This window comes from Pelophylax lessonae (assembly GCF_965119305.1).
Source record: "Pelophylax lessonae genome assembly, chromosome: 6".
NCBI lineage: Eukaryota > Metazoa > Chordata > Amphibia > Anura > Ranidae > Pelophylax > Pelophylax lessonae.
This window is the reverse complement of record NC_138773.1, coordinates 262,549,834-262,576,533: the sequence shown is the minus strand read 5'-3', so window position 1 is coordinate 262,576,533 and position 26,700 is coordinate 262,549,834. Positions and strand designations below refer to the sequence as shown.

At 41.9% G+C, this 26,700-nt stretch overlaps 1 protein-coding gene across 1 annotated transcript in view; it reads right to left on the bottom strand.

Moving 5' to 3' along the window:
• Positions 1-26,700, bottom strand: part of SLC38A11 (solute carrier family 38 member 11) — a 90,625-nt gene that overhangs the window by 55,491 nt on the left and 8,434 nt on the right. The window contains exons 3-5 of the mRNA XM_082260952.1: positions 12,132-12,206; positions 3,501-3,635; positions 1,027-1,092 (exon numbers count right to left, since the gene is read on the bottom strand). Of these exons, the coding sequence (XP_082117078.1) occupies positions 1,027-1,092; positions 3,501-3,635; positions 12,132-12,206 (276 nt within the window). The remainder of the gene's footprint in view (positions 1-1,026; positions 1,093-3,500; positions 3,636-12,131; positions 12,207-26,700) is intronic.

Here is a 26,700-nt window from a genome sequence, read left to right as displayed (position 1 = left end):
AATGAATCCAGAGATTCAGCGCGGTTAACCCCCACAGTGCCAGAAGTTCAGCAGCGGGAAGAGGACAGAGCAGTACTGCAGTGAAGATTTTTACACAATTTAGCTGCCTGCCCATCATGGGACATACTTCATTACAAGTAAGTAAATAGTTTTTTAGCTAATCTTCAACTTTATGGAAGAAATTTAGCTGGACCTCAGAAGTGTCTCACTAATTAAGGCAGCGAAGTGTGTGTTAAGGAGTCGCTAGTATGATGCATGCTTTAGTTATTAAGGGATTAATCTATGCCTTGCGTGGCCTTTTCATGAATCCAATTCTGGAATAAACCTACAGAATGCAGACATTATTTAAAAGTACAGTAAAACCTTGGATTGCGAGCATAATTCGTTACTTGTAATCCAAAGCGTATCTCATATATCAAAGCAAATTTTCCCATGAGAAATAATGGAAACTCAGATGATTCGTTCCACAACTATTTATTCAAAAGTCCTTCAGTTTATAGTCCATATAAAAAGATTATAGCAATGTGATAGGTTGTGTATCCATAAAATGTCCATCCACAAATGGCGCCTCCACAAGGGGATTGAAACCAAATCCAGCAGGAGCTACAGAGTATAAAAGAGAAGAGAGGCGCCTCAAAGTGTAGCAATATGATTACATTTAATGTAGGTACAACATTTAGCAACTCACATGATGATTAAGAGAGGCACATCTAAGTATGCAGGCATCCGGGTAAAGCTGTCCACATAGACCGCCCTCCACACCACCGGCTCTCACTGCTGTCAGTCTGCAATCCTGACTGGGAAGACTATCCTGCAGTAGAGCGATCTGAAAGCGAGGCTTGAAGCACTCGTGGAGCGCAGCGTGGAAAGGATGACATTGATGGTGGTGCTGAGGACTGTTGTTTATCAAGTCAAGACTTTTTTAAAAATGTTGCTTGACTTGCAAAACACTCTCAAACCAAGTTACTCTCTATCCAAGGTCTTACTGTATAATACAGAAAGTATACTGCCTGTGAAGGGACTCACCTCCAGGGATTCTCTGAAATATTTTTGGCAAAATGTCTCCAGTTATGATGTTGTAGCTGATCATTGCTGAAAGATATCATCAGGTGTCAGGTTAAGTAGGAGAGAAGATGTATTTGTTATTCAAACAATTAAAGACAAACTATATAATTTTGGATAGAGTAAGGGAAGGTTATAACCCCTGTTGTTTTTTTTTTCCCCGCCATCTTTGGCCCATTGCAGAAATTTTCTTTCACTTCTCATAGCCAAACAGGAAGTGAGAGGAAATCCCTGCAAATTGAAGGAATTTCTTGGGGACCACCAGATCACCAGAACTTCCCCATCGGAAGATTTCCCCTCTATTACTTTTTTGGGGACAACCCAAAATTTGGGATTCTCTTTTAGTTTCACTTTCAATGTTAATGGTAAACAGGACAAATAGAGAGGGTGCATCTCCATAATTGGGACACAGACAGCAATCAAAATTCCAATCCCTCGGCACTCTGTCCAAAACTGAAAAAAAAAAAAAAAACATTTTGCCTTTAGTTATACTTTAACCACTTTAAGACTGGAAGATTTCACGGCTTAATGACCGGGCCCTATTTTGCGATTCGGCACTGCGTTATTTTAACGGACAATTGCGTGGTCATGTGACGCTGTACCCAAACAAAAATTGATGTCATTTTTTTCCCACAAATAGAGCTTTCTTTTGTTGGTATTTGATCACCTGTGCAATTTTTATTTTTTGCGCTATAAACAAAAAGAGAGACAATTTTGAAAAAAAAAAACCCAATATTTTTCACATTCTGCTATATAACATTCCCAAAAAAAAAAATAAAAAAAATCAACATTTTTTAACATTTTAGGCCAATTTGTTTTCTGCTACATATTTTTGGTTAAAAAAAAAATCGCAATAAGCATATTTTGATTGGTTTGTTGGTTATTGTGTCTACTAACTACGGGAAAGATTTATGTCATTTTTATTGTTTTTTTTTTTTTTTTACTAGTAATGGCGGCGATCTGCGATTTTTTGCGGGACTGAGACATTGCGGTGGACAGATCGGACCCCTAACTGACATTTTTAACACTTTTGGGGGTACCAGTGACATTACTACAGTAATCAGTGCTAAAAATATGCACTGTTACTGTAATAATGCCAGTATTTGGCAGAGTAATAATGCCAGTAATTGGCAGAGAAGGGGTTTAACCCTGTGGGTGATCAAGGGGTTAAATGTAAGCCTGGGAGAGTGATTCTAACTGTGGGGGGGTTGGGCTTTAGAAATGATCATAGAGACATGCAATCCTATATAGCAGGATCGCATGGTCTCTGTGATCATGTCAGGGAGAATGACAGATGGCTGTGTTTACATCAGCCGTCCGTCCTTCTCTGTCGGGGGGGGGGGGGAGGGGGATCGCCGGTGTCAAGCAGCCATCGGAGACGCCTGGCACCCGCACTGGCTTCCCCGCAACAATCGGGGGTTTGAGCGCGCCCCCTAGTGGCCTTCCAGGCAGATGACGCCTAATAACGTGATTTTGGGAGAGCCACTCTGCCGACGTAAAAAGGCAGTGCAGTGCAGTGACGGGAAGTGGTTAAAGTGGTAATAAACCCAAAGACAAACATTTTGTATATTGCAGCTTGCTAATTCCTAGATGTGATGGCTGCATTTCTTTTATGGGCTTTCTTTCTTCTATCTTCCTCTGGTGATCTGCCCAATAAGTCTGGCCAAGCTGTCCTGCAGATGTATTCGTTTACAGAGATGAGACAAACCATTTACCACTGACAGTGGTGCTTACAATGAAAAGCTTTAATTTATTCATGTAAAACATTTATGGTAAAAGGAAAAAAAAATACTTTTACTGTAACTTCCTCTAAAGTGTGAGCAGGAGTTTGGCTTAAATTTTTTAGTGTATTTAAATCCAGAGTTGGGGATCTCTAATACAGGAGATGTGTTACTGGCCAGATCACCAGGTGAAATCAAATTGAAAAAAGCCTAAAAAAATTAAAACGAATGCAGACACCACTTCTAATGATTTGTGAGCTGCTATATATCCCATTTTGGTTTTGGGGTTTAGTTCCGCTTTAAGGTCAGGGTTCTGTGTAGGCCACTGGAGTTCCTACACATCAAATTTTTCAAACCATACTCAGTAATCCAAGAACAAAAAGGCCTCTCCCAAGCTGTTGCCACGTGGTTTAAAGTGCAAAACCATCTACAATTTATTTTTATACTATAGATTTAACAGTGCCTTTCACTGGAATATTCAGATCCCAGTAACTTGGTTATGGAATGGAATGTCCAACAAGTTTATAAAAGGAGTGATTATAAGAAGTCTGCAAACTTTAGGCCATATAGTGTAAATGTTTCTACAATCTACAGGATATTCCACAATTAGATTGGCATGTGCATGTTGAGCTTTAGACTAAAAATTATGGCTGTGGAGTAGAGAGCAGAGCCATGGGCTCTAGCAAGGAGATCTACAGGGATATAAAAGCATAGTACCTGCAAAGGGATAAAAAAACTGCAATGCTGATACAGCCATGTATCCAGGAAAACCGAAAGTCCTACTGACAAGAGACTGATATGTGCTAGTGCCGGATATTTCTCCGCATTTAATCAGCAGTATCATAGAATAATCTATAGAAAGACATCACAGAACACATAGTTACATTGTTAGTCAGGTTGAAAAAAGACACAAGTCCATCTGGCTCAACCAATAAAAAAACAAAAAACAGTAAAAAAAACCCCAACCATACAATCCCATTATACACAATACTATACCCGCAGTTGCTCCAGAGGAAGGCGAAAAACTCCAGCAAAGCATGATCCAATTTGCTACAGCAGGGGGAAAAAATTCCTTATCCCCGATAGGAAATCGGATATTCCCTGGATCAACTTTACCTATAAATGTTAGTTCTCATTTATATTATGTACACCCAGGAAAGAATCCAGGCCTTTTTTAAAGCAATCTAGTGAGCTAGCCAGAACCACCTCTGGAGGGAGTCTATTCCACATTTTCACAGCTCTTACGGTGAAGAAACCTTTCCATATTTGGAGACGAAATCTGTTTTGCTCTAGACGTAAAGATTGCCCCCTTGTCCACAGTGTGTTACCTAATGAGAACTGCAACACGTACAGCAACGACACAGTTTAAATAAGCAAATAAAAAACACTTATAGAGAAAAATACATTTTATACTGCATATTTAGTCTTATCACATTACTAGAATCCCCACCTTGATATTAAAGCTAAATGGCAGCCTTTGCTTTAGTTGCAAATATAGTAGGAAAGGGTGTTAAATGGATTATTTACTTTAGCTGTCAATGCTTGTAGCCCATACTGCTGTCTCCGTATTTTAGGACTTTAGTGCTCATGTTGGGGAGGAGATGAGTCTACCCGAAAGAGTGGCAAAGGAACCAAAGCTGAGTTTTCCAGCACTTGGCCGGCAGCGGGACACAGCCCGGATCAGTGGGACGCCAGGGTTTTGGTAAAACCCCTCCAAGGTTTTAGCACTTTTCCAATTAAAAGAAAAGTTTTATAGCTGTCCTTATTCCTTGTTTATATTGGAGAGAATACCCCTCATTAACCTTCCATCTTTGTGGGTGGGTGGGTGGGTGCAGTGTGGTGAGGTGGCAGTGAAGACACTGAGTCCAGATGCAATAAACAGAACTTGTATTGATCAGAAAGTTCTAGGATACAATCAAGGATACAAACAGCCGAGTGGGAAGGCACCCAACAGGGAACACTCACAGTATGTCTGGCTAAAACAGAATTGAGCGGTTCTTATGGATGCCAACAAGTGTCTGTCTCAGAGGGCGGAATGTGGTCTGGCCAGCCTGCACCCAAGTGGGAGGATTCCAAGAAGGAAGGTATATCCCTAGCCAGTCCCTATTGGTCAGGAACCTCTCCCTACCGCTAGACATTTTCCCTTATAGATAGAAGACCTAACCTTAACTTATCCATTCACAACAATGCGTGCCAAGACTGGGACTGAGGGCCTTGACTCTGCCTGACCCAAGATGGCTGCTAGAGTCACATTGGGCGGCAGCATCCAATCAGATAGCTTACCAAGGGACCCAGGAAACCATAAAGGAACCATTTTCCTCTTGACTTCCTCTCCCCACTATGGTTGAGCGCCACCTGCAGTGGAGGAAATAGAGTGCACCTGCCTACAAACTGATCACCTATTACCAGGACAGGAAATTAAAGGAAATCTACCCCATGGGAACAATGTTATCAATAGGAAACGTACAATATTTCTAACCTTTCCTCACTATATACAAAACAAAAACAAAAGGTTTTACTTAAATGTTACCTTGTGCAGTGGTAATCAGCTACTTATGTAATTACTTTGAGCTCCTATTTGCTGTCTCAAAAGTTTTCTGGTCAGTGACTCATTAAATAATATTGACAAAATAATAGTCTTCAAGTTTGCACCTTCAAAAACAAGTTAACTTGAATTTCTCTACTATATGCTCCATTACAAATAGCCATTAAGTTTAGCTGTAAGAAGAAAGAGAGCTCAGATGTGACCTCTGGTGGAGAGATTGAAGGATTGCAGGTAGACCTCGATTAACAGCTTCAAACCTCAATGTTCTCATTTTGTGGGCTTCAAGGCTGCAAATCCAATCCCTAGTGAATCTAGAAACAAGCATGCAGGCTGTGTCAGTTTGCCGGCTCCCTTACTTGGTGCTGTGGTTCCTTTTTGCGAGCCCCTATATCACTTGCCAGCTTTAAAAACCAAGGCATCTAGAAGAGGACCGGCTATCTGACACATAATTAAGTGTCACATAGCATCCTTGAAAATGTCACTTACTGCCCACTGTGCATAATATTTATGAAACATATTCTTTTCTAGGATGCCTCTTATTTAGTAAAGTAGCGAAAGCTCTCTTTAAGGAAAATTGAGATTAGTGTACAAACACAAAACCTGTAAAACATTTTATTTTATGTACGTTTGGCTTGAGATTGAACAGACATTATTTAAACCCTTTCAACAATGTAACAATTCTTGTTTTCTGGGCCCTTGCATCTGCACTTCCCCCCAGGGGGATTTATGAATGGGAAAAGTGTAGATATGTTTCGCTAACTCATTTACAGTAGGATCATTTCTCTGCAACATTTCCGTGCTATGACATAGAGCTCATTTACCCCAGAGCAAAATAGGACCAGAGATAAACTGGAGACAGCCATGTGTCCATTTTAGTGTACAGATGACAGTGGAGAACAGCATGGTAATCTAGAATGCAATTATCAGGACATGCTGAGAATTAAAGTGGACCAGAACTCAAAGACTGAGTGAAGATCTGCTATGTAACCGGGAACATCTAGAAATGTTAACTGTGCAACAGCAGTACCCTGAAAGATTTTCTCTGTCTTTAATTCCCCCTAAAAAATAGCAATGGCAACCTGTCCCTCAAGCGTCATAGCTGCATGTTTGCATTTTGAGATCATGTAATGCACGGTGCCTGTGAATGCTAGTCACGGGAGACTTGAAATATTATATTGGAAATATAGGGGTTGATTTACTATATCTGGAGAGTGCAAAACCTGGTGCAGCTCTGCACAGAAATCAACCAGCTTCCAGATTTTTGTCAAAGCATAATTGAACAAGCTTGATTAGAAGTTGATTGACTACCATGCACAATTGCATCACCTTTTGCACTCCCCAGTTTAAGTAAACCAATCCCATAGCGTTGTTACTATTGTGCTGCTTGTTATTTTCCCTGCTGGAGAGGAAGCTATACCTAAGGACCTGTAATGCAAGAGTCTCTGCTTCTGCTTCATCAATTCTGAGAATCTGTACTCCCTGCATTCTTCCTGCTGCTTCTAGGATTTTTCCTCCATTCCTCAGAGCGTCAGTCATTAGGGGGGTGATCTGTCATGAGGAAGCAAAGCTGCCTCTCTTGAGATGGCCACACAGAGTTGCAGTTCAGAACAATATAGTAATAGGGAGAAGATCTGCAGCAGGCAATACTGGTACCACAGGCAATACTGGTAACTATTTCTACACCCTCTACTTTTTTTTTTTTTGGACACACCTTCTAGAGTTCATATTTTTAATGATTTGTTACGTGTGGACTCTTCCAGCCTGTTTGCTAAGATGTGCAGGAATTCATAGCAACCAATGAGAATTTCTCTATTACATATCTGACTCTAACAACCTGCAACCTGCAATCTGATTGTTTGAAGTTGCACCATGTGTTTCCTAAATAAGCCCATATTTGAATAAACTGTGCTGGAATCACATAATTGTTATTGTCTTCAATTAAAGTGAAGCTTTATTCAGACAATTCTGGGATAGATCACTTCAGGCTGGCCGCTTTTATAGGTATAGCTATGTAAAACATTACAAATAAGTGGCTATACTGTTTAAAGTCTAGTAAGGCATTGCCTCTTTTTGCTCTTTACATGCACACTTGTTCTCTGTTCTCAGCTCTGTGCATAAAATCAGAGCCACTAGAGGCAAATCAGCTTACAGCTTTAAGATTTACTGTTGCTGAAGGGGGAAGAAATCAACAGGAATGACAGAGACTGTGCTGAAGCAACACAGATTAAGGAGGGAGAACATAAAAGCAGGAGATGTGGCAGAACAATCTCTGCTGCCAGGGAGACACAAAAGAGGTAAACTTACAAGGATAGTGTCTTATCTTATCTCTCATATATTCTCTTCTCTCCCTAAAGGGCAGTAAACTTCAGCAATGTAATTATGCTTATGTCAGTCTTCCTCTCTAAAGCATGGTACACATGGGCAGAATATTGGCCAGTTCAATAAAAACCATCCGACATTCGGCCCGTGTGTACAGCAGCCTGTCCAACAGAAGCTGCCTAAACATCCAACTTCTGTCCAACAGGCGTGCTGCACAAACAGCCGATCGGCATCCGATCAGTGCTGGAAGCCGATGGCTGATTAGTGTGTTCTGGTGGGGGGTGGTGCCCCCAGCAGAACACAAAAGCTCAGCCGGGAGATCACTGTACTAGCATCGAATAGTTAGTACAGCGAGCTCCTCAATTTTTTTCACTCAGTTCACAAACGAAAAAAAAGTTGCCTGTGTGTACTGGGCTTAAAGGAGTTAAGAAGTCTCACACTCTCACACTAGTAGCACACTAGAGGGTGCTACAAGTATAATATATATGTGTACAACATCACGATCTCAACAAACACATTGCTGCAAGTGTACTTCTCATACATACAGTATGTGTCATGATGTCAGGGCGCCAGGAAACCAGACCACATGTAAATGCAGGTAAAATAAAGGAGTTTATTGAAGCAAACAACAATAAATGCACAGCGAGGGTGAGGAAGCGAGATCAGGAACAAGCCAGGGTCAAGTCCAGAAGTGGGTAGTCTGCCGATGCTGCGTCGTCTGCCAATGCGGGGTCGTCTGCTAATGTGGGGTCAAGAGCCAGGAGGGTAGTCAGCCAAGCCAGGTCATACATGGTAGAACACAGAGAACAGAAGACTGCTAGCAGAGAAGTACCTTGGAGCAAAAATGCAAGGGCAATGACTGCAACTCATCAGGTGATAGACATAGACAAGTGTGCAGCATTATCACTGTTCGACACCCAGGCAGCAGGCAAGTGATGATGCAATCAGTTTATAAGAGGCAGCAGTCTGCTCATGTCCAAGATGGCTGCCAATAAGAGGGCAAGGCAAGACCTTGACAGCACCTTCCCCTCAAAGGCCCCTCCTCCATGGAGCAAAAACGGTTTCTGAGGAAAGCGAGCATAGAAAGCACAGAGAAGGGCAGGAGCATGAACATTAGCGAAGAACCCAGGAGCACTCCTCAGGACCATAACCCTTCAGTGTACCAGGTATTGAACCTGACCTCGGAACAGATGAGAATCCAAGATGCTGCTAACCTCATTCTCCTCATGGTTGCCCACAGGAATGGAACGAGGGCGAGGAAGTGAAGAAGTATAGCCTTTGAAAACCAGCGGCTTCAAAAGTGACACATGAAAGACTTTGGAAACATGCATGCCAGGGCGAAGACCAAGGGCATAAGCCACTGGGTTCACCTTATGGAGGATGCAAAAAGGACCAACAAAACAGGGTTACAGTTTTGCAGTGGGCACCCTGAGGTTTAGATTATGGGTCGACAACCACACCCTCTCCCTGACCTTGTATGAAGGAGCAGATAAACCTCTCTGGTCGGCCTGGAGCTTCTGACGCTGTGCAGAGACCCGCAAAGACTCTTGAATCTGAACCCAAGAGGAACAGAGGGCACGAAGATGATCCTCCAGGATGTCCTGTGGAGAGAACGACTCGGGGAACCCATAATTGGCCAAAGAAGAAAAGTTCCTGATAAATTTGTGATAGTAGTTGGCAAATCCAGGTAAGCTGAATGGAACAGAGACCACTGGGGTGAGCCCATTGTAGAACAGCCGAAACCTTCTGAGGGTTCAGCTGAAATGATGTAGTCCAAGAAGGCAACCTGAGACAGATGGAATTCACATTTCTTAAGCTTACAGAAAAGCCCATTCTCACGTAACCGTTGCAGCACCCATCTGACATCCAGGTAGTGTGTTTCAATGGTGTCGATTAAATCAAGATGTCGTCCAAAAAGACTACCATGCATTGCTGCAACATATCAGGAAAGACATTAATGACGAACTCCTGGAAGACAGTGGGCACATTGCACAAGCCAAAAGGCATAACCAGAGATTCGTAATGACCGGTTCTGGTATTAAACGCGGTCTTCCACTCGTCACCCTTCTTGATCCTTACAAGGTTATATGTGGCCCTTAGGTCAAGCTTGGTAAAGACTGTTGATGTGATTGAGGCCCCTATAATCAATGCAAGGTCTCAACTCACCCCCCTTTTTCTTTACGAAGAAAAAACCGGCACCCGCTGGAGAAGTGGACTTGTGAATGTGCCATCGGGCAAGCATATCCGCAGCGTACTCCTCCATAGCCTTATTCTCCGCAACCAAAAGAGGCTAAACCCTGGCATGAGGGGGAATGGCACCAGGTTGCAAGTCTATAGCACAATCGCACGGACGATGAGGAGGAACAACACCAGTGCGCACCTTGTCAAATACATCTTGATACTCACGATATTCAGTAGGCAATACTGAATCTGAGGAGGTACAAAGTTTCTTAACAGGTCCATGGATACAAACAGTGCCACACTGGGGAGACCAAGAGAGGATCTCGACCTACTGCCAATCAAAGGTTGGATTGTGTTTCTGAAGCCAAAGGTACCCCAAAACAATGGAGTAGTGCGGGGACGAAATAACCTGGGAACAGGTCGACTCCCTGTTAACAGCCCCTATCGCTATATCAACCGGAACAGTCTCGTGGGTAACCTGTGTCGGTAGCAGGGGTCTGCCATCAGTCGCCTCGATAACTTTTGAAGAAACACAAGGCTGCAAGGGTATGTGATTAGCGGTTTATCTTTACGGGACACTGGGGACGAGGAAATTCCACCTAAGATCAGCCCCCGACAGGACCTCAGATGCGAGCGTCTCCCGGATGGGTTGGACAAGATTTCAGGAAATGCCCACCAAGACCGCAATACAGGCACCGGCCCTCCCTCCTCCTAAAGGCCCGCTCAGCCTTGGAAAGGCGAGTGACCCCCAGCTGCATGGGTTCGCAGCCAGAGGCGCCATCCCCAGGAGGCGTGGGAGGTGAGGGAGAAATGGTTGGGAAAACGTAGGAGACAATCTGGTAAGAGGCTTCCGCAGTTGCTCCTTAAACAATGGTCTCTCCCTCAGTCTGGTATCGATCAAAATCAGGAAGGAAATGAGAGCCTCGAGCTCGTCAGGGAGATCCTTGGCCGCAATCTCATCCTTCAATGCCTCGGAGAGCATGAGAGAAGACAGCCACCAGAGCCTCATTATTCCAGCCAACTGCTGCTGCCAGGGTACGAAATTCAATGGCATACTCAGCAACGGTTCGTATACCCTGTTGAATGGACAGGAGCTACTTTGCAGCAGAGGCAGAGTGAGCAGACACATCGAAAACACTACGAAAGGAGGCAACAAAACTTGGGTAATCGAGTATCACAGAATTATCTTTCTCCCATAAGGGATTTGCCCAGGCCAAGGCCTTGACCAAGAGCAACGAGATTAGGAAGCCCTCCTTGGACCAATCAGAAGTAAACGCCTGAGGAACCATCTCATAATAAATGAACACTTGGTTTAGGAAGCCACGACACTGACTCGGGTCACCCCCCTATCACTCCAGCTGCAACTGCAGGAGCAGGAGTGGTAACAGGAGCAGCAGTAGGAGCAACAATAAGAGGAACCACTGGCCTAGCAGCAACAGGAGCAAGGTGCGCTGTGCCTGCAAGCAACATCTGCAATGCCTGAGCGAACTGATCCAAAAGGTGATCTTGTTGATCGAACCTGGTAACCAGCATGGGGAGCGTAGGAGTACGTGAATTGTCAGGATTCATGGCTCTTGCGTACTGTCAGGGTGCCAAGAAACCAGACCACATGGGAATGCAGATAAAATAATTTAATTGTTTATTGAAGCAAACAACAATAAACGCAAAGCAAGAGTGAGGAAGTGAGATCAGGAACAAGCTGGGGTCTAGTGCAGAAGCGTGTAGTCATCCAAGCCGGGGTCGAGTCCAGAATCGGGTCGTCTGCCGATGCAGGGTCGAGAGCCAGGAGAGTCGTCAGCCAAGCCTGGTCATACACGGAGGAACATGGAGAACAGAAGACTGCTAGCAGAGCAGTCTTGTACCTTAGAGCACAAACACAAGGGCAAGAATTGCTACTAATCAGGTGATAGATATAATCAGGTGTGCAGCATCATCACTGGGAAACCCCAAGGCAGCAGGCAAGTGATGATGCAATCAAATTTTTTAAGAGGCAGCAGTCTGCACATGTCCAAGAGAGCTGCCAACAGGAGGGCAAGGTAAGACCTTGACACATGACCACAAGGTGCTGCACCCCAGTGCTGATGCTACTTTACAAAATGTTTTAGGCCATGTAAGGTTGACTCTTGACAGTATAAGTCAAAATTTTCACGTTTATCTGCTTTTTTATATATTTCTGGATCAGACATGGAATTTTCAGTGAAGATATTCTTTACGTATGTATCTTTTCATCCTATGTGCACTATGATTTGCTCAAGCTTATGACTGACTTGCAATAAAAATAAATAATAATAATTACAGCATACCTGTGATATAGGCAACTCCAAATAAAAGCAGAAGACCCAAGGGTAAACCAGCAAGCTTCATAGAATACGGCAGACCTAACAGCACAATGGTAGAGAAAGTAGTGAGTCCATCTTGTCTACAGAAATCATTGATGAGAATTTATAACACAGCCCATAAAAGCATTTTTTTGGTACAGCAACCCAATTAGAATTAAATGATAACTGCACTTTTAAGTGTTAAATTCATCTATCACTACCAGTCCAGGGCTGCTGATAAGGCAGTACGGCCAGCCCTCCTGTACTGGGCCCAGACCCCATCAGTTCAAAAGGGGGGGCCCGGGCACCTGCTGAGCAGGAGTTCTGGCTGTACTGTCTTATTGCAGACATCGATCCTCTTCTGCCTCCCCTTGCAGCGCTGCCATATTCTCCTCTTCTTTCACTGCAGGGGGATTGGTTCTAGCATATGCTCCCCTTCCATCTGCTGTCCGGGCCCCCCTTATGTGCCCCTTTCCCCCGCAGTGCTTCTGGCCTCCCTCCTCTCCTTCTGACAACAGCTGCTGCAGGCACACAGGGGGATGTTTCAGGATGGAAAGCAGGGAAAGGGGTAGTAAATATCTAATTTACTGGCCCCTTCCATTCTCTAATGAACAAAGTGAATGATTGGTACCAATCACTCCTGTGTCCATTCTTCACTGAAGCAAGGTAAACTGTGTTTACTATGCTTCAGTTTGTGAATGCGCAGGAAGCCTTGGAGCGCATCCTATTCATTCATCTGTGCAGCTGAGGCTACACATAAAGGGACTGATAAATCGATGTCCTCAGTCATTCTCGGTTGGGGTAAGGGGGCCCTGTCAATAAGGCTGTATGGGGCCCCCTGTGATTTCCAACAGCAGCCCTGATCACTACTCCTGCCATATCTTCACTGTGCGGCCCACTGAAAGCCACACAGCCACCACCGCAAAAGTTCCTGCAGTAGCGAGGACAGGGGAGTATAAGACTTGGGTGGGAAGGGTGCTGTTCTTTGTCAAAGGCATCTCTGAGCACTGTACATTAGTTGCCAACACATAATAGTGCAGTGATGGCAAACCTTGGCAACCCAGATGTTTTGGTACTACATTTCCCATGATGCTCATGCACTCTGCAGTGTAGTTGAGCATCATGGGAAATGTAGTTCCAAAACATCTGGGGTGCTAAGGTTTGCCATCACTGTAATAGTACACCGACACCATGGCAACAAAATTGGTGCATGTCTGTTAGTTGGTAAGTTGCAGTGCATTGGCAGCCCCATTCATAATAAATGGACTACTTCAATGCAAAAAATGTTGCAATATGTGTTAACATCACAACAGACCATATACAGTATTTGTATATGGTCCCTAAAGTGTCTTCTGCATTTTTAGACTTTAGGGCCCATTCACACCACTTGGGTTGCAGTGGGTTGCTTACTAAATGCACTCCAAACACATGTGCTCCAATGCAGCGTAGCACTATGCTGTGTTGCTATTCAAAGAATGTGTATTATTAATAGTTTGAGACAGATCACAAAACCCAATCAATCAATGTGAGTGATTCAGTGATAAAGTGACGTGTACAATAGAATATTTCTAATACAACGTTAATAGTGCAAGAAAGTGACAAGTTCTTGCACCCCGTATAACGACATTCCTCAAATATAAAAGGGATTGTATACCAGCGCTATGGAGTTGTACTGAATCAGGCTCAAATGGTGGTGTAAGCTGCCTCCAACCTACCTCTGAGGCAGTAAAATAGAAAAAATGCAAAAACGTTGGACCCGGCGCTACCACTTTAAATCGTGCATGTGCAAATTAGAAAAGTGCATATAGTGCTAAAGTGCACCCAATAAGATATCAAATATAAAATATATGTATAGTATATAAAGTGCTACGTGCTATTTATGGGCTGTGCTTAGTGTGCCACATTGTAAACATCATATGTTGTACATATAAAGTGCCGAGTGCTGATAATGCCAAGAACCACGTGTAGTGATTAAGGAGACAAATAAACAAGCAAAGTTATGGCGTTGGTGGATGCCCCACCAGAAACACCGCTGCTTACCACACTCCCTCGGCCAATGCCTCGACACTTCCTGGTCACTAGAATAAAGGATAAGCCTCCATTGCGTAGCATATGTTATGTCAACCAAAATAACGTAGCATCCACTCACAGTTAGGGAGTTCACTTTCAGCTTGAGAGGTGTTCGCCGGACCGCTTCCGCGTTCCACCGGCTCAAACCACCGTTCCCGGAAGTGACGTATTGACGTACACAAACCACGCCCTACGCGTTTCGTCATACGACGTCATCTGGAGCGTGCCATCCATCACTACTCCCGGTCTTTTTATAGGCTGGGATGCCGCCATCTTGGTGTACCAAGTTTGAGGCCGAACACGGCGGCCATCTTGGTGCACCTATCCCGTAGCCTAATGATCTTTATTCATCATGTGAACTCCCTTCATGCTGTGTTTGCCGTACATATAAAACCATAAACTTTATTAAAACAACAAGTACGACTAAACTTAAATGCCTATTGGTAATTAAAATGGAATGAAAAAAATATAAAAAAGAGATGTGCTAAAGGTGATGTGTCTGGCTTAATCGGTAGTGAGCCGATGTCCAGTAGTGCTGTGATATGAATAAATAAAAGAATACTCATTAGATATTTTTATTGAGTGACAATGTGATCTAGTGATGTGTGTGGGTTACACTTAGTAAGTACGTGGGCCGATGTGTCTGCGCAGATGGTGCTAGACTATAAAGAAGAAAGTGCCCATACATGTACCAATCTAATCGGTGAGGTAGAAAACGTGCTGAAAAGGAATTTTCGTGCTGAAAAAATTTCTTTTTCTGTTGTTTTAAAACCAACACAAAAACAAGAACAAAAACAGGTTCTTCCATGAGTCCATCCGCTGAAATGTAGGTCCATGTTTTTGTGGACTTCCATAAAAATAGTAATAAAAATAAAATTAAAATAGGTGAATATACCAATCTATTATACATCCAGGCTTTTCCAGAGGACCCAAATAATGTTATGCGGGAAAAAACATATAGATTATAAATGCTCCAAGGTAGGTAAAAAATATATATATTACCTAAAGATATGTGGAAAAATATATATAAAAAATATATATATATATAAAAATATATATATAAAAATGTAAAAATTGTATCTCTAAAAAACAAGTTTCTTTAAAACCAAGGAGCTGTGATACAAGTAAGAGAGGACTGAATTCCTTAAAAATCCTTATAAACCTAAAAAACCTAAAAAACCCAAAAAACCCTCACAATGAGGGCCTATAGGGAGGTTAAAAGGATTAAAGGAGAATCAAAAGGAGAATCAAACCAGGGGGGCACAAGCCTTAAAAGATTAAAAATCAGTAATAAAACAGTTCAGATCTATGTCAATGTTCAAGCCTTTTGGTTGAAGGGTCTGCATCTGATATATCCACTTCGTTTAGTTCCTTGATACATCTATTTTCTTGTTACTTCCTCTCCAGTTGTTTTTTATTTTATCAATAGCGTAAAATACCATTACGGTGGGGTCTTGGGAATGGTGAAGCTTGAAGTGTCGTGACAGACTATGCTTGTCAAACCCTTTTCTGATATTCTTTACGTGCTCCCTGATGCGGACAAATAGGGGTCTGGTGGTGCGGCCTACATACTGTAATTTACAGGGACATTCCACCACATAGGTGACATGAGTGCTTGTACATGTGATGGTTTCCTTTATTTCATATGTTTTTCCTGTACTATGTGCCATAAAGGAAGTTGTTTTTCTTCTCTTTTCCTTAGATGTTCTACATGGGAGACATTTTCCGCACCTAAAGAAGCCCTTTAGGCTGGTTGGAAGGTTTATTTGCTTAGGAGGATCAACAACATTGTGCACCAGCCGGTTCCTAAGGTTTGGTGCTTTTCTATATATGAAAGTTGGTTTTGCAGGGAGGATGTCTCTAAGTGTTGCATCTGCCTGTAGGATAGGCCAATGTTTTCTCACAATTTTCTCTAAGGCCTTATGTTGGGTATTGTATCCCGTTAGAAATGCAAACTCGGTGTTTTTGTTATTCCCGTTACCTTTATTTGGCGCATCCTTTATCAGATCTTCTCTGTTCATTTTCTCTACTATTTTCTTGATGTTAGTTAACTCATTCCTTTTATACCCTTTCTCCACAAACCTGTCAATTAATAATTCTGCTTGTGTTTCGAAGTCTCTAATATCGCTGCAATTCCTTCTGATTCTCATCAGTTGCCCTTTGGGGATGTTTCCCAGCCACTTAGGATGATGGCAGCTGCTTTTAGGAATGTATCCGTTTCGATCGGTTTTTTTAAAAAACGTTTTACTGCTTAGTCTTCCATCCTTTTTTGTTAATTCCAGATCCAGAAATGCAATATGTTCATGGTGAAAGGTTCCTGAAAAAGTGATGCCATATATATTCATATTGATTTCGTCAAAGAATTCCCACAGGGATTGCTCACTCCCCTTCCACACAATGATAATATCATCGATATATCGACGGTAATACTTCAGATTATTCCTTGGTATACTGAAAACTTGTTCCTCCTCCCATTTTTGCATAAACACATTTGCTACGCTGGGGGCATACTTAGCCCCCATAGCTACTCCTTTTTTCTGGACAAAGTAATTACCCTTATACCAGAAATAGTTTGATTCCATCGCTGTTTTTAATCCTTCCAGTATATATCCAATCTGCGTCTCCTTCATGTCTGTGTGGGCATGCAGGGCCCAATCTACCGCTTGTAAACCATCTTTTTGTTTGATATTAGTATAGAGGGAGTTTACATCTATTGTGACCAAGATGTCACTTTCCTCTATTTCTAGATCTTTTATTTCTGCTAGCAATTGTTTGCTGTCCCTCAGATAGGACTTTCCTACTGGGACCAAAGGCTGTAGGAACTGGTCCAAATATTCCCCTAGCCTTGAATGCACTGAATTAATTCCGCTTACGATGGGGCGGCCTGGTGGCTTCTTGTCATCTTTATGTATCTTCGGAATGTAGTAAATAACTGGGGTTTTTGGTTTTTCCAGGCAAATATACCTAGCTTCTTTCTTATTTAAGATTCCCAAGTCTTTTCCTTTTTCCACGTATTTATGTAAAGTTTTTTCAAATCCTTGTTTTGGGTTTCCTTTAAGCTTGATGTAGGTGTCTTTTATATTGAGGAGATTCTCCATCTCCTCTTCATAATCTTTTTTGTTTAGGATTACGAGTCCTCCTCCCTTGTCTGCTGGCCTTATTATTACTCCTTTTCTTTTTTCCAATTTCTTGATAGTATCCCATGTATTTTTCTCTTTTCTGTTTTGAATCCTTAATGCTCTTATGTCTGCTTCCACCATTCGTTTAAATACCTCCAAATTCTCATTCTGAGGGTTTTTGGGGTTAAACTTGGAGCGATTCTTTAATAACGTTTGCTTGTATTCTTTATGTATGGGTCTTTGTATCTGCTTTTGTTTCAGAGTGAAATGTTTCTTTATATTTAGCTTTCTGACGTATTTGTTTAGGTCTATGTAGGCCTCGAATTTATCTAAATTTTTTCCTGGCGCATATTTTAAACCTAAATCCAAGACTTTTAACTCCTCCTCTTCAAATTGTGTATCGCTCAGATTGTAGATGCCTTTCCCTATTGTTTTCTTCTCCTTTTTCTGTCGTTTCTTTCCTCCTCGTGTTCCTCGTGGTTTTCGTTTCTGTCCCTTTCTTGATGTCGATTTGTGTCCTCCCTGCTTCCACGGTGTTCTCCTTGTTGTCGCTGTTCCATCCACTGCTCTTCTCGAGGTGGTGCTCGGTGCCAGTTCTGTTGCCAGTGGCCCCATGGTCTCCGTGGGCCTCCTCTCCCTCGTGGGGGTCTCCCCCTGTTGCCTTGTTGAAAAAAACCCCTTCTCGGGGGAGGTGGTGGTCCTCGGTTGTTATAAGTGGGTTCTGTATAATGTTCCAATGGAGCATATCTGTTATAGGACTCGTACCCATGGTAGTTAACGGGTGTCCTATTTCCATATCCATTGTGATTGTTGATTGGAGTCCTATTATGTGAATTCCAATATCCATTATCATTTCTAGGAGTTCTAAACCCCTGATGCTGTGTATTGGGCCTGGATGTGCCTCTTTGTGGTCTGGACTCTATATATCCTCGCGTATTTCCCCATGGAAGAACCTGTTTTTGTTCTTGTTTTTGTGTTGGTTTTAAAACAACAGAAAAAGAAATTTTTTCAGCACGAAAATTCCTTTTCAGCACGTTTTCTACCTCACCGATTAGATTGGTACATGTATGGGCACTTTCTTCTTTATAGTCTAGCACCATCTGCGCAGACACATCGGCCCACGTACTTACTAAGTGTAACCCACACACATCACTAGATCACATTGTCACTCAATAAAAATATCTAATGAGTATTCTTTTATTTATTCATATCACGGCACTACTGGACATCGGCTCACTACCGATTAAGCCAGACACATCACCTTTAGCACATCTCTTTTTTATATTTTTTTCATTCCATTTTAATTACCAATAGGCATTTAAGTTTAGTCGTACTTGTTGTTTTAATAAAGTTTATGGTTTTATATGTACGGCAAACACAGCATGAAGGGAGTTCACATGATGAATAAAGATCATTAGGCTACGGGATAGGTGCACCAAGATGGCCGCCGTGTTCGGCCTCAAACTTGGTACACCAAGATGGCGGCATCCCAGCCTATAAAAAGACCGGGAGTAGTGATGGATGGCACGCTCCAGATGACGTCGTATGATGAAACGCGTAGGGCGTGGTTTGTGTACGTCAATACGTCACTTCCGGGAACGGTGGTTTGAGCCGGTGGAACGCGGAAGCGGTCCGGCGAACACCTCTCAAGCTGAAAGTGAACTCCCTAACTGTGAGTGGATGCTACGTTATTTTGGTTGACATAACATATGCTACGCAATGGAGGCTTATCCTTTATTCTAGTGACCAGGAAGTGTCGAGGCATTGGCCGAGGGAGTGTGGTAAGCAGCGGTGTTTCTGGTGGGGCATCCACCAACGCCATAACTTTGCTTGTTTATTTGTCTCCTTAATCACTACACGTGGTTCTTGGCATTATCAGCACTCGGCACTTTATATGTACAACATATGATGTTTACAATGTGGCACACTAAGCACAGCCCATAAATAGCACGTAGCACTTTATATACTATACATATATTTTATATTTGATATCTTATTGGGTGCACTTTAGCACTATATGCACTTTTCTAATTTGCACATGCACGATTTAAAGTGGTAGCGCCGGGTCCAACGTTTTTGCATTTTTTCTATTTTACTGCCTCAGAGGTAGGTTGGAGGCAGCTTACACCACCATTTGAGCCTGATTCAGTACAACTCCATAGCGCTGGTATACAATCCCTTTTATTTACTTGTCATGGTAACCCCATCACATACCCCGGCAGCAATGGAGATTTTTAAGTACATGAATTCAAGGACTGTAAATTTGGAGGCTATCTTTGACCAGGAGGTGGTCATTAGCAGACAAGATATGGATAGCTCGTTCAAACAGCTGAGACACAATATGGAGAAACAGCTGAGGGTTTGGTGGGATATAGCCACCTTAGAAAAATATACAAAAGAAAAAATAACCCCAAGGAGACTAAGATGGGACCTTGCACCCAATGATCACATTAATGATCCACTTTATATGGATGACTGGTTCACATTTTTTAATAAATGTGAAAAGGATTTACTCCTGATGATTATAAAAAGGAGACAGCTAAAGCTTAAAAAAGTGGAAGGGGTTATTATTACTCTGAAAGAGCAACTAGCACCATTCGCAGACACAAGGGAATATAAGGATAAGGAAAAAGCTTTGCAGGAAGGAATAGAAAAATATGACAAATTAATACAAGGAAAAAAACAAAAGAAGTACAAAAGAGATGTTTTGGATTACAAAAATAATGAAGTTTATAGATGGCAATCAGATGAAGTATATGGTGTACAATCAACACAAGTAGATCCAGTGAGCACCCCCTCAAGAGAAACCAGTGAAGATCGAGACGAGGATGACACCTGGATGGAAGTCGGGGCTCAAGAGGACACTCCAAGGGGAAATACGCGAGGATATATAGAGGCCAGACCACAAAGAGGCACATCCAGGCCCAATACACAGCATCAGGGGTTTAGAACTCCTAGAAATGATAATGGATATTGGAATTCACATAATAGGACTCCAATCAACAATCACAATGGATATGGAAATAGGACACCCGTTAACTACCATGGGTACGAGTCCTATAACAGATATGCTCCATTGGAACATTATACAGAACCCACTTATAACAACCGAGGACCACCACCTCCCCCCAGAAGGGGTTTTTTTCAACAAGGCAACAGGGGGAGACCCCCACGAGGGAGAGGAGGCCCACGGAGACCATGGGGCCACTGGCAACAGAACTGGCACCGAGCACCACCTCGAGAAGAGCAGTGGATGGAACAGCGACAACAAGGAGAACACCGTGGAAGCAGGGAGGACACAAATCGACATCAAGAAAGAGACAGAAACGAAAACCACGAGGAACACGAGGAGGAAAGAAACGACAGAAAAAGGAGAAGAAAACAATAGGGAAAGGCATCTACAATCTGAGCGATACACAATTTGAAGAGGAGGAGTTAAAAGTCTTGGATTTAGGTTTAAAATATGCGCCAGGAAAAAATTTAGATAAATTCGAGGCCTACATAGACCTAAACAAATACGTCAGAAAGCTAAATATAAAGAAACATTTCACTCTGAAACAAAAGCAGATACAAAGACCCATACATAAAGAATACAAGCAAACGTTATTAAAGAATCGCTCCAAGTTTAACCCCAAAAACCCTCAGAATGAGAATTTGGAGGTATTTAAACGAATGGTGGAAGCAGACATAAGAGCATTAAGGATTCAAAACAGAAAAGAGAAAAATATATGGGATACTATCAAGAAATTGGAAAAAAGAAAAGGAGTAATAATAAGGCCAGCAGACAAGGGAGGAGGACTCGTAATCCTAAACAAAAAAGATTATGAAGAGGAGATGGAGAATCTCCTCAATATAAAAGACACCTACATCAAGCTTAAAGGAAACCCAAAACAAGGATTTGAAAAAACTTTACATAAATACGTGGAAAAAGGAAAAGACTTGGGAATCTTAAATAAGAAAGAAGCTAGGTATATTTGCCTGGAAAAACCAAAAACCCCAGTTATTTACTACATTCCGAAGATACATAAAGATGACAAGAAGCCACCAGGCCGCCCCATCGTAAGCGGAATTAATTCAGTGCATTCAAGGCTAGGGGAATATTTGGACCAGTTCCTACAGCCTTTGGTCCCAGTAGGAAAGTCCTATCTGAGGGACAGCAAACAATTGCTAGCAGAAATAAAAGATCTAGAAATAGAGGAAAGTGACATCTTGGTCACAATAGATGTAAACTCCCTCTATACTAATATCAAACAAAAAGATGGTTTACAAGCGGTAGATTGGGCCCTGCATGCCCACACAGACATGAAGGAGACGCAGATTGGATATATACTGGAAGGATTAAAAACAGCGATGGAATCAAACTATTTCTGGTATAAGGGTAATTACTTTGTCCAGAAAAAAGGAGTAGCTATGGGGGCTAAGTATGCCCCCAGCGTAGCAAATGTGTTTATGCAAAAATGGGAGGAGGAACAAGTTTTCAGTATACCAAGGAATAATCTGAAGTATTACCGTCGATATATCGATGATATTATCATTGTGTGGAAGGGGAGTGAGCAATCCCTGCGGGAATTCTTTGACGAAATCAATATGAATATATATGGCATCACTTTTTCAGGAACCTTTCACCATGAACATATTGCATTTCTGGATCTGGAATTAACAAAAAAGGATGGAAGACTAAGCAGTAAAACGTTTTTTAAAAAAACCGATCGAAACGGATACATTCCTAAAAGCAGCTGCCATCATCCTAAGTGGCTGGGAAACATCCCCAAAGGGCAACTGATGAGAATCAGAAGGAATTGCAGCGATATTAGAGACTTCGAAACACAAGCAGAATTATTAATTGACAGGTTTGTGGAGAAAGGGTATAAAAGGAATGAGTTAACTAACATCAAGAAAATAGTAGAGAAAATGAACAGAGAAGATCTGATAAAGGATGCGCCAAATAAAGGTAACGGGAATAACAAAAACACCGAGTTTGCATTTCTAACGGGATACAATACCCAACATAAGGCCTTAGAGAAAATTGTGAGAAAACATTGGCCTATTCTACAGGCAGATGCAACACTTAGAGACATCCTCCCTGCAAAACCAACTTTCATATATAGAAAAGCACCAAACCTTAGGAACCGGCTGGTGCACAATGTTGTTGATCCTCCTAAGCAAATAAACCTTCCAACCAGCCTAAAGGGCTTCTTTAGGTGCGGAAAATGTCTCCCATGTAGAACATCTAAGGAAAAGAGAAGAAAAACAACTTCCTTTATGGCACATAGTACAGGAAAAACATATGAAATAAAGGAAACCATCACATGTACAAGCACTCATGTCACCTATGTGGTGGAATGTCCCTGTAAATTACAGTATGTAGGCCGCACCACCAGACCCCTATTTGTCCGCATCAGGGAGCACGTAAAGAATATCAGAAAAGGGTTTGACAAGCATAGTCTGTCACGACACTTCAAGCTTCACCATTCCCAAGACCCCACCGTAATGGTATTTTACGCTATTGATAAAATAAAAAACAACTGGAGAGGAAGTAACAAGAAAATAGATGTATCAAGGAACGAAACGAAGTGGATATATCAGATGCAGACCCTTCAACCAAAAGGCTTGAACATTGACATAGATCTGAACTGTTTTATTACTGATTTTTAATCTTTTAAGGCTTGTGCCCCCCTGGTTTGATTCTCCTTTTGATTCTCCTTTAATCCTTTTAACCTCCCTATAGGCCCTCATTGTGAGGGTTTTTTGGGTTTTTTAGGTTTTTTAGGTTTATAAGGATTTTTAAGGAATTCAGTCCTCTCTTACTTGTATCACAGCTCCTTGGTTTTAAAGAAACTTGTTTTTTAGAGATACAATTTTTACATTTTTATATATATATTTTTATATATATATATTTTTTATATATATTTTTCCACATATCTTTAGGTAATATATATATTTTTTACCTACCTTGGAGCATTTATAATCTATATGTTTTTTCCCGCATAACATTATTTGGGTCCTCTGGAAAAGCCTGGATGTATAATAGATTGGTATATTCACCTATTTTAATTTTATTTTTATTACTATTTTTATGGAAGTCCACAAAAACATGGACCTACATTTCAGCGGATGGACTCATGGAAGAACCTGTTTTTGTTCTTGTTTTTGTGTTGGTTTTAAAACAACAGAAAAATAAATTTTTTCAGCACGAAAATTCCTTTTCAGCACGTTTTCTACCTCACCGATTAGATTGGTACATGTATGGGCACTTTCTTCTTTATAGTCTAGCACCATCTGCGCAGACACATCGGCCCACGTACTTACTAAGTGTAACCCACACACATCACTAGATCACATTGTCACTCAATAAAAATATCTAATGAGTATTCTTTTATTTATTCATATCACGGCACTACTGGACATCGGCTCACTACCGATTAAGCCAGACACATCACCTTTAGCACATCTCTTTTTTATATTTTTTTCATTCCATTTTAATTACCAATAGGCATTTAAGTTTAGTCGTACTTGTTGTTTTAATAAAGTTTATGGTTTTATATGTACGGCAAACACAGCATGAAGGGAGTTCACATGATGAATAAAGATCATTAGGCTACGGGATAGGTGCACCAAGATGGCCGCCGTGTTCGGCCTCAAACTTGGTACACCAAGATGGCGGCATCCCAGCCTATAAAAAGACCGGGAGTAGTGATGGATGGCACGCTCCAGATGACGTCGTATGACGAAACGCGTAGGGCGTGGTTTGTGTACGTCAATACGTCACTTCCGGGAACGGTGGTTTGAGCCGGTGGAACGCGGAAGCGGTCCGGCGAACACCTCTCAAGCTGAAAGTGAACTCCCTGACTGTGAGTGGATGCTACGTTATTTTGGTTGACATAACATATGCTACGCAATGGAGGCTTATCCTTTATTCTAGTGACCAGGAAGTGTCGAGGCATTGGCCGAGGGAGTGTGGTAAGCAGCGGTGTTTCTGGTGGGGCATCCACCAACGCCATAACTTTGCTTGTTTATTTGTCTCCTTAATCACTACACGTGGTTCTTGGCATTATCAGCACTCGGCACTTTATATGTACAACATATGATGTTTACAATGTGGCACACTAAGCACAGCCCATAAATAGCACGTAGCACTTTATATACTATACATATATTTTATATTTGATATCTTATTGGGTGCACTTTAGCACTATATGCACTTTTCTAATTTGCACATGCACGATTTAAAGTGGTAGCGCCGGGTCCAACGTTTTTGCATTTTTTCTATTCCTCAAATATGATATGCGCAAAAATCAAAAAACAAAAAATGCGCTTTTAAGAAAATACTAATGCCAGTGTCTATACTCGTGCTCCCCCATATGTGCCGCGCTCACTGGAAGACTCTCCCCACCAAGGGGGTATTCAGCAGCATTCACAGCACCATAAACTGGATGTAATCTGCTTTGGCAATGGATAGCTGACACGCTGTGTTCTTATACTCCAGTTAACCTCGCAGTCTCAGGGATATATGGGAAATAAAACATCCATAGCATAATTCCGTGGTGTAGATTTTAATAAAAGACTAGTTGTACACTTACATTTAATACGTATAAGCCAAGCAGTAAAAATAAATAGTCAGGAAGTCCAGGTCGCTGATGCGCTACACAGATCCAAAACTGGAAGTGATGCAATGACGCTGTGGCCTCGCCCTACGCGTTTCGTCATTCATTGCATCACTTCTGGTTTTCGGGTCCATTGAGGGCATCGGCGTCCTGGTTTTCCTGACTTTGTTTTTACGGCTTGGCTTATACAGATTAAATGTAAGTGTACTACTAGTCTTTTAATAAAATCTACAGCATGGAATTACGCTATGGATGTTTTATTTCCCATATATGCCTGAGACTGCGAGGGTAACTGGAGTATAAGAACACAGCGTGTCAGCTATCCATTGCCAAATTAAATTACATAGAGCTTATGGAGCTGTGAATGCTGAATACCCCCTTGGTGGGGAGAGTCTTCGGGTGAGTGCGGCACATATGGGGGAGCACGAATGAAGACACTGGCACAAATATTTTATGAAAGCACAGTTTTTGATTTTTAGTTTTTTGATTTCTTGATTTTTGTGCATATCATATTTGAGGACTGTCATTATACAGGGTGCAAGCACTTGTCACTTTCTTGCACTGATATAATCAGGGGGGGAATCCTGCGCTAAATGAGAATATATATGAAGGATCAAAGTAATGTTTAGCAGCTAGAACACTGGACCTATAGAAATCCAAACAGTAATATGTATCAAATAGTGCAGCGCTAGATAGTAACAATAATGACTATATTCCAAAAAACATTAGTGCAGTGAAGTCACATAAGGTCAAAGTAAACGTCCATGAGAATCATGAATCCCAAAAACATGGATCTGGAGTGGAGAGCAGAAAGTCCAAAAAAGAAGGTGAGGTCCCAAGATATGGTGAGCAGAAAGAAAACATGAATGGATAAAGGTGGCTGCTTACCAAAATGAATGGACCCCCAACTTAATGGACAGGTCAATCAAACTTGAGACAAAACCACTCAGGATGGACTCTTTCCTCCACAGGAAATGGACATGGGTCATCTCCAGCGACTTCTTAGCTCTCCAGGGAGTAACAAGCAGCCATGGTTTAGCTTATAATAGCTCCGATATTAGTGGCAACCCAAATGGAAAGGAAGGAGGGAGGAAACCATAGCGTAATCCAGCAAAACTGATCACTAAAAGTTTATTAAAAGTTATACTCACATAACATAGAACAAAAACAAGCAGACATCGTAAATCGTGGCGTCCCGCAGTAGTGAAGTGAGCCGGCATCAGGAGGGGCGTGACAAGCGTGGTGTCCGGAACCGCCCGACCGGTTTCGTCAGATGTGACTTCGTCAGGGGCACAGAGCACTGAGTCACTATTAACGTTGTATTAGAAATATTCTATTGTACACGTCACTTTATCACTGAATCACTCACATTGATATATTGGGATTTGTGATCTGTCTCAAACTATTAATTTATTTACAGCACTTATGGAGAATAGGTTTGGGTGCATATATACACTAAGTATTGTAATAGATCCAGCACAAGCAGCGCCACATCCACCAATCTTCTCTAATACACATATTAACATCTACCCAGGTAGCTGTTTAGTGGAGGCAGCAGCTTCATATAATATCTGATCTCTAAAATAGTTCATAGCGAGGGTACTTTATTCTATTCTTTCCAGCTATTCAAAGAATGCAGACAACACTCATTTCTTGTATGTTGAGGCATTGAAGCCCATTTATTCTGAGTAGCCTGTGTTCCAATGCACTGCGGTATATTGTTAATTGGCCCTTACTTTACAGGGTCTTAATGTAGCTTTA